The sequence below is a fragment of the Episyrphus balteatus genome, chromosome 2 (genome assembly GCF_945859705.1).
Source record: "Episyrphus balteatus chromosome 2, idEpiBalt1.1, whole genome shotgun sequence".
Taxonomy (NCBI): domain Eukaryota; kingdom Metazoa; phylum Arthropoda; class Insecta; order Diptera; family Syrphidae; genus Episyrphus; species Episyrphus balteatus.
In genome coordinates this window covers 13,512,730-13,524,885 of record NC_079135.1, presented here as the reverse complement: position 1 = coordinate 13,524,885, position 12,156 = coordinate 13,512,730, and the positions used below count along the sequence as shown (strand labels likewise).

Here is a 12,156-nt window from a genome sequence, read left to right as displayed (position 1 = left end):
CAAGGTTGATCGAAATGATTTCAAAATTTAATTCTCAAAACTTGTTTAGCAAAAGAATTTCTTTTTTAATTAAAAAAAAAAATGTTGCACATACACCACAGTGACCGTTTAAAATTTAAACTATGAATTGCTAAAACATGCGTTGTTTGATATTTTGTTCTATTAATACCAACATTTGTTATCAATTAAAATAAGATTCAAGAACATCACGAATGCATGATAAAAAGTTTCGCTTAAAGAATATAATAAAATCGGTTGAATCAAATGTTCTGTAATAATCCAGTAACAGTCTGATTTTTGCTATAGGTACAGGTTGATATTGGAGTGATTTTCAATTTGTGAAAAGTCAATGATCACAAATTTGTTCATTTTAAAAATTCATTGTTCGCATTGCCATATACAAAAGTAGGTACTATAGCCTATAGAGCAATTTTAGGATTCGAAAAAATAAATCGAACTCGAGATAACAATCAGATCTAGTATAAGATGATAGAAAATGCGATAAAATTGAGGCCCGCAATTCCGTCTGTCAGTTTGTATCTATCTTGAACTACAGCCTAAATTACTATTAACCGATTTTCTCCAAATTTGCTAGTTATGATTTCTGTGAGATTCCCTAGAAGCAAATTGAAATTTTTTTTTTTTAAGACCAAAATTAATTAAAAACGGTTTTAGTGATTTTGATTACTTTTTTCGTAGGTGCAAATAAAGTTGTACTTTTGAAGTAAAAAAATATTTTTTGAACCTTTGTTAGCTGTACTTCTCACAGAACCGTTTTCCTCATTTCGGTCTTACTCGTAAGCGATTCAACTGATTTTGATAAAAAAATTTATAACAATCAATTTTTTGATAACGATTTTTTTAAGTATTTTTTTACAGTTGAATACCAATTTGTTTTTGAAAAATATTTTAAAAAGTTGTAGTTAGGACACATACATTTTTTTTTACAAAAACGGCCAAAACGAAATAAAAATTTTTTTTTCTAAAAATTTATTATACAATAAACCAAATGGTAGACTTCGTTTAGTTGGTGAAAATCCTTTAAAAACGATATTTTCACAGTGTGAAGAGGAAATTTAATGGTTTTTAAAAAGTTTTTTTTTTTTTTGAAAGATTAGATTAAAATTGTTCCTTGATAAATCTTCTTATAAATAGTTTTTAAATTCTAAGCAACTGCAACTATAAATTATTGTTGAAGACTTTAAAAAAAAAATTTTGTATACAATTTCAAAAAATTTCATAAAAATGTGGTATGATATTTAAAAGGAAATATTAATCGACATACAAAAACAAACTTACAAGATAATTAGTCAAAAAATTGATTTTTCAAAAATAAAAATTAATTAATTTTTAAAAGATCCGAGAATACATTAAATTTTAAAATTAAATGTTTTATGCAAACATTTTATTTATTTATTGTTGTATAAACTCGGAAAATTTAAATATAAATTTTAATTTCAAATTTAAAATTTTTCTTTAATTTTTTATAATTCAAACATTTTCGTTAAAAGTGGTTAAGTTGTTAACGAGAAAGTCAGAAATCTAGATAATATCGGTTCAAAAATATTAATTCAATTTCTACATGTTGTAAAATTCTGCTTTACTGTCGATTAATAACGAAGTAAGACTGAATTAAAAATGGAAAACTTTGATGAGGACGATCTTCATTATTTATTAAGGGCTCATACTTGGCAATTACGTTTTAGAGATGCCAATAATCAATCTATTTCCTTTGTCAAAAAATCCCCCAAAATAAGAGACCTACATAAATATGAAAGTAAATGCGTAATCTTGAGTTTTTCTTTTAAATTTTTTATGATTCCGCTGAATTTTATGCTTTCAAGGAGCAAATAAGCAAATTACTCTGGATGAAACGATCTACTAAAGTACCTATTGCGAATTATGCTGCCCATATCTCGTAAAGGCCCTAACTACATTTTTAATACATACTTCTGAGTTAGAGAGGGAAAAACTTGATCGCTTACCGCAATCTGAATACAAAAATTATATTAAAAAAATATTTGAAAATATCGGGCTTATTTGAATGTAATGTAAAAAAATAAATGAGAATAAATCAGAGACAATACCCCAACTCCTTTGCAAAAAAAATCAAAATCGAAAATTTTTTAGTTAGGGCCTTTAAGAAATTGGGTGCTTTCATAAATGCATGGTTGCGCAAGTCTGACGAATGCAAAGCTTTCATTAATGCAAATGACAAATGTCAGGTGTTCATAAATGTAATACGCAAATATTTGCAGCGCAAATGTGCAAATGAAAAAATTCCCATGCGCAATGAATTTTAACTGAAGAAAGAAGGAACATGACGTAAAAAATGATAAAGCTTTCCTTTATTTCTCAATTCTATCAAAATTTTGATTGGAAATTCAAAATTCAAGTAAAAATAGCCGCGAATTTCTTGAATATAATAAATTTGTAAACATTAAGAGAAATGTAAAAAAAAAGTTTTTTTTCTTAAAGGAAGGAATTGGTTTATTTTGGAGAAGAGGCTGAATTAAAACTTCAAACTTTTGAAAAATGACGCAAATCAGAAAAAGTGTTCATAAATTCTAAGTAAAATACATGCGCAAATAGTTTTTCTGACATTAGTCTGATCGCAAATGACCGCATGTAAACAAAGCAACCATGCAATTATGAAAGCACCCATTATGACTGTAACTTGTGCCGCTGAAAAAAATTGACTTTAGTCACCTATATTGTCTCACCCGCTCAAAATTTTTCATGATGTTTAGTTAACACTGGCACATAAAAGAACGCACTTCTAATCTATTTGAAAAATATAATAGTTGTTTGTGATAAGTAAACAAAGGAAAAAATTACTTTTATTTTAAGCCGAGTGCCGAGTGATTGAATATACATATTTAAATTTTAAAAGTTCAAATGACCTCAAACTATTTACATACATATTTGAATTTAGTGTTTACCGCCATTAAGACGCTTTTTTTTATTAAATTTTAAATTTGGACTTCTCATTTTAAAAGTAATGTTTTTTTTCTGCAACAGTTTTAGTTTTGCGAGATTGTTCATTTTTTATTAAGAACACCTTAACAATCATGAACGAAGCTTACCTTTTTCTTTGGCACTCCGATCGAAGATCTCAAATTACTCTCTTCATTATCCTAGAACCTAAATGCTTCGATTTTGATTTTACCAATTATTTCGATGAACAACCAATGTCCATAAACAATAATATCAATTCTATGGCTTTCTTACATGTGTATATATTCTTTATCCTCCATCGAAATAAAAACTCATTTCAAAATTTTGTTCTCTTTTCGGCAAATGCTTTCTTTCTTTATACAAAATAAAAGAAAATCATAAAAATTAAAAATCTCTTAAAACTACATGTAGTAATATTTTTTTATAAAAAAAAAAAAAACCGCTTTCTCCTCAGCTCCAATTTTGTGTTGTGTCTCAGCAACAGTGTCCATCATGCATGCTATGGTCATGAGGAGCAGCCGTTTTGAACACAATCTTACTTCCACCATCCAACTCTTTCTCCGGATGTAATTCCCTAGCAATTTCACCCAAATCACGTCTCATCGAATAAGCATCCTCACCATCGGCATAATATTTCGGTTCGATTTCCAGAATCTTAAATTTCAACGAATTGGTGTATAAATTCAGAGCAGCTCTGTTGCTCTTCCTTACGTGCAATGACACGTATTGAGCATCAAAACACTCAACCATTGCCTGTGAGGCTTGATTCATCAATTTCTGAGCTAGCCCTAAACGACGATAGGATCGCTTTACTGCCAGCGATGTGATATGTCCATGTTTGCTCTCCTCACCCGGTTCTGGCTCTTCCATCTTGGCTAGCACATAGCCAACAATATTCCCCTTATCGTCTTCGGCGACATAACTCAATTGAGGCCATGTCAGACCGTGATAGAAGTAATACTTCATTTGGTAGTTCTCGGGCAGGCATAAAAGATTGCAATGCTGCATATTCATTAGATCTTCTGGTTTTGCACAACGGATATTCATGGTTGTAGGTTTGGCGGTTATTCTTTTTTTTTTTTTTTTTTAATAAATAAAGTCTTTAATCTTTTCTAATCTTTCGGGATTTCGCAGACTTTTCTGGATGATTGCTTTGTGCGTGGGCTTTATCTTCGTTCGCTTGGCCTAACAGCTCACGAACAAGCCGGAATTTTGATAGAAATGCTTTCCAAATAAGAAACCAACCTGGAAGAGAAGACAAAAAGAAGAAAGTCATTGTGGTTCAAAGTACTGATGGGAACTATCGAATGATTTGATATATCGATAGTTAGTAACTGAATGATTTAAACTATCGAATAAATCATTCATTCATTCATGCATTCATTCGAATAAAAACTATCGAATGAAAACCATCGAATAAACTATCGTATAAAAAAAAATTAAATTTTCAGTTATTTTCATTACAATTACAAGTACAATTTTTTTTTCATTCGATTGATTTTTAAAGTTTTAACTTGGAAGATATACTATCGACTAAAAAAAAAAAGTGCTATTGAATAAAAAAATAATTTGACTGAAAATACTTTCGAATGAAAAAACAATCGAATGAAAAAACTATCGAATAAAAAAACTAATCGAATGAAATATATATCGAATGAAAAAAACTATTCGAATGAAAAAACAATCGAATGAAAAAAGTATCGAATGAAAAAACTATTCGCATTGACTTAATATATATGGACTGCTAGAAGCATATTCAGGTTGGTTCCACTTGTTTCTTCGCGATACTAGCGCCCTAAAAAAAAGCGGAGAATAAGTGCAACATTTTTGACGAAGTGCGAAAGGAACAAATATAGAAAAACTGAGAAAGCACTACCTTTTAACGACAGATGTCATTCACTAAAAGTTTCCTTTTTTCGCCGTCTAAGGTTATACCGCTAGTAGAGCTAGAAAGATGTGGAATCATTTTTTTTTTCAATTTTTGTATGGAAAAGTCAAACGACTAGCAGTCCATATATAGTAGGTCAATGACTATTCGAATAAAGAAAACTATCGAATGAAATAACTATTCGAATGAAAAAACTATCGAATGAAAAAAGTATCGAATGAAAAAACTATTCGAATAAAAAAAACTATCGAATGAAATAACTATTCGAATGAAAAAACTATCGAATAAAAAAAAATTTAGTAAAATATTTTCGAATAAAAAACTATTCGAATGAAAAAACTATTCAAATTAAAAAAAATATCGAATTAAAAAAAATATTCGAATGAAAATAGTAACTAAATGAATGAATCAATGATTCGGAACTATCGAATGAATTAATATTTTACAACCATCAATAGTTCGATCTTTTTTATTCGATAGTTCTCATCACTAGTTCAAAGTTCGATTTGATTGTCGCTATGAGAGGTTAGGAAAAATCATTCATATTTCATAAATCATTGGTTTTTCAACGCAAAGCAGCTTGATAGGGCAACATGCAAGTGTCTTTACCTAAAAGAATAATAATTGCAACAATGCTAATCGATGCCAAAACAGTGAGCAGCAGAACAAGGGTACTTTGCACAGTCATTTGGGAGAGATCACACAAAAACACGAGAAAATAATATACGAAAACGAGCGAGGTAAAAAAAGGAATTGCTTAATTAGTTATGATAATGTTTTTCTTCTTCTTCGATTGCACATTTGATTTTAATGAGTTTTAACTTAATTTAATGGAAATTTCATAAACATTTGAGAGGAGCAACAAAAAATAAAAAAAAACACACGTCAAAAGGTAGACCGTCGTCGTTGTGTCATAATGGTCAGTTGAAGTTAAGTTCATACAAATTCGGAACAAGTGAAGTGACAGAACACAGAAGTGAATAGAGAAGCGCGTGGGAGTGTAGAAAAGAGATAGATATATATGATATATATTTATCGATATCGATTACAGTTGAATGTAATCGGTAGAATATATGCGAGGGGGTTTTTTTAACAATTTTAATGAAAAATTTTGTTTAAAAATTTTTAGTTTTATTTAATTAAAATGAACAAACAAAATCAGCCGACGCCTTGAAGTCTTCTTTGTTAGTTAATAATCATATTTGATGATATAAAAAATGAAATTATTATTCCCAACAACCAAACCGACTTTTGGGATAATTAGGGTTTTATATATTTTTTTGTTCTGAGCGGAATAATTGTTAAGATGAAGATGAGTGTTAAGATTTTAAATTACCTTTTATATTAATAATCTTTAGTGTTTTTAGAGGTAAATTTGTAAAAAGAAAATTCACTGAAAACCACAAATTTTCGCACACGGTCGGGTAGCAGCAGAATTTTGACATTTCCTTTTTTGACACTTTCTCTTGAAAATTGTTTAGAAAGTTTTCTTAATTTTGTACTTATCGAAGTGTTGCCTACTTTTCTTTCTTGAGTCAGGGTTGGTGTTGAGGAAGTAAATAAAATAAATTTTGAATTAATGATAATTTGACCAATTATTTGAACTATTAATGTTTATGTTGAATCGTAAACGTAAACGTAGGGCGAAAGTATGAAATAAAGATTTTTATTTGCATATAAAAGGAAGTGACCAAAAAAGCCCGATTCAACATAAACAAAAATAAATTTTGTTTAAGAGGTTGGACTGACCAGGGATTTATTTTTGCTTTTGATTTTATTGCTCCGTTCAAGATTAATGAATAGTCTGTTGGGGAGGCAGTCAACTACTAATAAATTTTCATTTTTAAAGTCTGGTACGCAGATCGAGATAAATTTCCATACAAATTATGGAAAAAAAAATTATCTGATCATCTTATCGATAATTTGTATGGGGGCTAAAATTTGGCTCGGATCTGCGTACAAGGCTTAAATCTCTTACAACTTTGATTCTACCATTCAACCCTACTAACAATTTTGCTTCTATAATGCTTTACAGAATCAACAATTGCATCTATAAAGCTTTATAAAACCAAAACTGTTTGTCGGGAAGCCTAGTACACGCAGATCGAGATAAATTTAAGCTCCCATACAAAATTATCAATAAAATTTAGACAATCTAAAATGTATCCCATACAAATTATCGATAGTATGGGAATTTTATCTCGGCTAAAATTTAGCTCGATCTGCGTAACAGGCTTTAACTCTTGTGAGAATAAAAAAAAAATAGTTTTTTTTTTACTTGCTCTAAAGGATATCACAACTTTTTGTAACTGGAGCAGAACTGGGGCTGATGTAAGCCTTGATTTTCATTTTTTGTTTTAAGCCTGGTACGCTGCTCGCGCTAAATTTTAGCCAAGATAAAATTCCCATACAAGTTATCGATAATTTGTATGGGAGTCATTTTAGCTCGGCTAAAAATTTTCGATAATTTGTATGGAAGCTAAAATTTAGCGCGAGCTGCGTATCAGGCTTTAAAGCCTGGTACGCTGCTCGCGCTAAAATTTAGCTGAGATAAAATTCCCATACAAGTTATCGATAACTTGTATGGGATCCATTTTATCTCGGCTAAAAATTTTCGATAATTTGTATGGGAGCTAAAATTTAGCGCGAGCAGCGTACCAGGCTTAAGCCTGGTACGCTGCTCGCGCTAAATTTTAGCTGAGATAAAATTCCCATACAAGTTATCGATAACTTGTATGGGATCCATTTTATCTCGGCTAAAAATTTTCGATAATTTGTATGGGAGCTAAAATTTAGCGCGAGCAGCGTACCAGGCTTTAGATTGCAGAAACTTATAGAAAAGTTGGTCGCAAAATCGTCGCTTAAAGGCTTGGCCACACCGGAGGGTACGCGGTAGAGGTACAGGTAACGGTACGGGTATTTGTATGGAAAAAATTCCAAACTGACACATCAACGTTCGGGTGTGGAATTTTTTTAATACAAATATCGTTGCCGCTACCCTTACCGCTACCGCGTACCCTCCGGTGTGGCCAAGCCTTAAAGCCTGGTACGCTGCTCGCGCTAAAATTTAGCGGAGATAAAATTCCCATACAAGTTATCGATAACTTGTATGGGATCCATTTTATCTCGGCTAAAAATTTTCGATAATTTGTATGGGAGCTAAAATTTAGAGCGAGCAGCGTACCAGGCTTAAGCCTGGTACGCTGCTCGCGCTAAATTTTATTATCTCAGCTAAAATTTAGCGCGAGCAGCGTACCAGTGCCCATGTTCTGTAACTTTTATCACTGGCGATAAAATATTTGAATGGCTTTAAAATCCATTAAATCTTATAAAAATAAAAGAAATTTTGTTCCAGATCATAATTTCTTAATTCATACATTCTGAATTTGAAAGAAATTTTGCTTTATTTATGGAAGAAAATGGATTTTAGAGACATTGAAAAACGTTTATCGCCAGTGATAAAGTTACAGAACAGGGGCCCAGGCTTTAAATGCTATCTTCTTCTAAAGGCCATTTTTTCCGAAATCGAAAAATTTTCATTCTGAACTATAAAAATCGATTTCCCAAAATTTGAAGTCTCCAAAGTCAACGTTAACAAAAAATACCATCGGTTTATAGCACACTAAAAATAATAAAAACACAAATCAAAAAATTCAAGAAAAAACATCAAAAAATAAATTTTAAAGCAAAAACAAAACAAATTTAATTTCGTTCAAGATTTTGCTATCGAATTTTTGTATGGAAAATTTCGTTTCGCTTCAGCTGCGTACTAGGCTTTAATTGTAGCAACTTTATTTTATTTTCAAGGGAAAATATAGAAGGTACGTTCTTTTGGGAATATTTATCTAGTATCTACTGCTGAGTACTTAAAGCTGCTTTTAACTAATTTTTCAATGGAGCAAAAGTAGTTCAAAGTAGTTTTAAGCAGTAGATAAATGTTCCCAAAGGAAAGCAGCTAGAAAAGAATTTCTCACCAGTAGCTAGTAGTTGCCAACTGAAGTAACTTCAAGCCCGGACGTGGAAGTTGTTTAAATTATTTGAACATACATTATTTAAAAAGGAGTCAGTATTTTTTTTTTTTATTTCGTTCTAGTGCTATTTGTTTTTGGAAAAAAACTACAAAACTTGTTTTTGAAACCAAAAACTAATGCAGAAAGCTTAAATTTTTCTGTCGGAAAAGCAACAATCACAAAATGCGTCTGAAAATGTTCACTTTTTTCAAAAAGTGGCTGTTGTATTTATGCCCTAATTAGAGAAGAAGGTGCCCTTCATGATTCTTACGGGAATGTTTATTATTTTCGCTAGTGACTTATGAAGAGCCGGTTCTTGTGTGGCCAATTCATCCTTTTATGAAGGTCTAGAGGTATAAAAAATGCAAGAGAACGCTAAGTGCCTCAGTAGAACACGACCGGTAAGTCCTAATCTCTCCTACGCTCGCTGTTCTATGCTTTACTGAGTTTGGGGCCACCAGACAATAGAGAGTAAGACTGGGTCGCTCAACCGATGTGTTAGTCCATCAAATAATTTTTTTTAAGACTACATTTTTTTGCAGAGGTTTTGCAAAGGCTTTTATACATCCACAAAAAAGACGCATTTAAAGTAACTATGACTTAAGCTGAAAATGCGAATTAACATTGAACTCTTTCGTAAAATAAAATCTTGGACAAATAAAATAAATATTTTGAAGATAGTTACATGTTTTTTTTCAGTTTTCATTATCTTAAACGTTTATTCTAGTAAAAGTGCACTTACATTCTAAATATTACATTTCAATTCTTATAATGTTCTGTTTCTTAATCTATTCTATACCAATTCTGAACATGGTATGTTTATGAGAAACTTTATAACTTTAATCCTCATCTTCATCTTCTTGAAGATGTGACAAAGTCAATTGTGAACTTTTCTCAACCTTATTTGGAGATCTTTTCTTTCGTTTGTCCTTTTCGGCCTTCTGACCAACCACATACTCGGGCATTACCAATTTGGAACCCTTTAATTTAGGCCTATCTACCTCCTCATCATCAATTTCTCCAGAAACTCGTATGCTTCGTTTAGCTTTAACCGATTTGTTAAACGAAATTTTACCAGAACTTGCTTCTTCCGATTCATCTGAATCTTTTATAGATTCAATTTCTTTGAGAAAAGAAAGTGCTGCAGCGGTGTTTGTATGATCAGATGATAGATCCACATCAGCTAAAGAATATTTCTTCCATTTATGTGGATTAACCTTAAGCAACAAATGGAAACATTATTTTCATATCAAGACCATATAAAACCAATTAAAATACCTGATAATCTGGTGCAACTCGAGGTTTTAAACATTTAGCAATTGGTAATTCGGGTTTCTTGAAAATACTTTCTTTTCCACGAAGTTTAGTCAGAGTGCGATCGGAGGAGATTTCCTCCGCAGGAGCACAACGTTTAAGCAAATTCACTGTGTGAGACTCGGGTCCGGTTTGATCAAGAATTGTTCCTTTTAAATCTTTACCAGCTATATCAAGACTGGCAAATAATGCATTTCTTTTTGTTTCAAATTCTTGCATTTTAAAGCTATCAAAAGGCTGTATTTGAAGACTTTTTTATTTTTGCAAAATCGAGTTAAAAGAAAAACAAAAGATTTGTTTTATCTGTCAAGTGTCAAATGTGAAATGTCGAACAGCTGATAAGTACAGGGCTGTTATAAGAACATTAATGGTTGCATTCAGTGATATTTGTTGAATTGGTCTTAGAAATGGCAGCATTCGGATAGCTTTGGGGATTGAAAAGATTGTTAAAAAAGTTTTAAAATTAGAGTTTACTCTCATAGCCTCCTAGATGAGGTACTTACGCAAATTATCTCATTTATAATGTGAAAACTTATAGCCTTTTTTCACTAGAGCCCAAATAAGATTAAAAAAATTTGAATTTAAAATTTGCGAAATTATATCTAGTGAAAACAGGCTATTACCTATAGGAAATTAATTTAATTCGAAGTAAGCCAATTTTTCGAAATTATGTCATTTAAGCCTATAGTACGCAGATCAAGCGAAATTTTAGCTCACATACAAATTATCAAACAAATTTAGCCGATTTTTCGATAATTTGTATGGGAGATAAAATTTCGTTCGATCTGCGTGTAGTGAAAACAGGCTTTTCGCTCCTATACAAAATGTCCTCTAAAATCATGGTAAATGTGTCAAAATTAATTAGAATGGGTTTGAAACATTGACTTTAATATATATGCACTACTAGAAGGCAGCTAAGGTTGGTTCCAATTGTTTCTTCCTTAAACAAAAGCGGAGAATAAGTGAAACATTTTTGGCAATCGATATTCGCGCTTAAAAATCTCTACATAAAAAAAACAAACAAACGAAAAATATAAAAACAATTTTTTTCCAAACACTTTTTGTTTTATTTTTTTCTTCAAATATTAATATATTTTAAGCACTTAACCACTACAACGAAACTATTTTAATTAAAAAAAGCCACACCGCCATGTTTGTAGTTTGTTTTGTTCATCAAAAACTGTAAAAACAAATAGAAAAAAAAATTAAGAAACGAAAAACATAAAAATTACTTTGTACTTATTGCTTTTGAAACACTTTTTTTTATTATTTTGTCCATAAAATATTAATTTATTTTAAGCATAACTGACGGCAAAGCCAAAGCTTTAAAATTCATTGTAAAATTTGTAAATAGTATTTAAAGAAACAAACCAATAAATGAATTACTTACTTACTTACTTACTTAAATTCAGATTTAATTTAGCATGATCTCTGCATAGTAAGGTTAAAGGCTTGTACGCAGATCACGGTAAGTTTTAGCTCCCATAAAAAATTACATATTTATAAATTCTTGTCAAGCAAGCTGAGAATTTTAGAGTAAGGAATGCACTTCAATATTTTGAGTAATCATCTTTCTTGGACCGAAAAAAAAAAACTTCTACTCGCCAGACAGTTTGAACCCATACCGAAAGTTTTGCGCAAAAAAGGCCAACCTCTCTCATTTAAACATATTGGTTTTTATTTGCGCAACACTATATCGACATCAAAATGAGTTTTTTTCTGTGAAAAATAATTACGTCATACAAACATCAATGCAATACAGTTTAAACCTGGGTTTATGAATATGACATATGGCAAACACTTAAAAAAGGTTTTATCTATCAGAAAGATATCTGTTTTAATCTGCTTCAATAAGTTTTTTCGTTAATCCATAAAAATTCAGTTATAAAACAACGACGTATCCACTTTAAAATAATGACTCAGTCATAGATATGTAACATAATTTCAATTCAAGTGCACAGAATGTTAGTTTATCATAAATTTATT

General features: G+C 30.8%; 3 protein-coding genes across 3 annotated transcripts; all 3 read right to left on the bottom strand.

Moving 5' to 3' along the window:
• Positions 1–3,280: 3,280 nt before the first annotated feature.
• Positions 3,281–4,005, bottom strand: LOC129911565 (N-alpha-acetyltransferase daf-31). Its single transcript, XM_055989396.1, has one exon. The coding sequence runs from the start codon at positions 4,003–4,005 to the stop codon at positions 3,433–3,435; it is 573 nt and encodes a 190-aa protein (XP_055845371.1). The 3' UTR covers positions 3,281–3,432.
• Positions 4,006–4,022: 17 nt separating this feature from the next.
• LOC129911566 (small integral membrane protein 13) lies at positions 4,023–5,820 on the bottom strand. Its single transcript, XM_055989398.1, has 2 exons — positions 5,456–5,820; positions 4,023–4,203 (listed from the first exon to the last, which is right to left on the bottom strand). Exons 1-2 carry the CDS (start codon positions 5,532–5,534, stop codon positions 4,061–4,063), a joined length of 222 nt encoding a protein of 73 aa, XP_055845373.1. The 5' UTR covers positions 5,535–5,820; the 3' UTR covers positions 4,023–4,060.
• A 3,736-nt stretch (positions 5,821–9,556) lies between these two features.
• LOC129910265 (uncharacterized) lies at positions 9,557–10,499 on the bottom strand. Its single transcript, XM_055987568.1, has 2 exons — positions 10,135–10,499; positions 9,557–10,073 (listed from the first exon to the last, which is right to left on the bottom strand). The coding sequence occupies exons 1-2, from the start codon at positions 10,387–10,389 to the stop codon at positions 9,696–9,698; spliced, it is 633 nt and encodes a 210-aa protein (XP_055843543.1). The 5' UTR covers positions 10,390–10,499; the 3' UTR covers positions 9,557–9,695.
• Positions 10,500–12,156: the final 1,657 nt, after the last annotated feature.

Excerpts from the sequence above, each read along its gene's own strand:
- LOC129911565 (XM_055989396.1), bottom strand. The coding sequence starts at position 4,005 with ATGAATATCCGTTGTGCAAAACCAGAAGATCTAATGAATATGCAGCAT.
- LOC129911566 (XM_055989398.1), bottom strand. The coding sequence starts at position 5,534 with ATGACTGTGCAAAGTACCCTTGTTCTGCTGCTCACTGTTTTGGCATCG. Across the intron at positions 4,204-5,455 it reads TGCAATTATTATTCTTTTAG|GTTGGTTTCTTATTTGGAAA; the intron begins GTAAAGACACTT and ends CTTCTCTTCCAG.
- LOC129910265 (XM_055987568.1), bottom strand. The coding sequence starts at position 10,389 with ATGCAAGAATTTGAAACAAAAAGAAATGCATTATTTGCCAGTCTTGAT. Across the intron at positions 10,074-10,134 it reads GAGTTGCACCAGATTATCAG|GTTAATCCACATAAATGGAA; the intron begins GTATTTTAATTG and ends TTGTTGCTTAAG.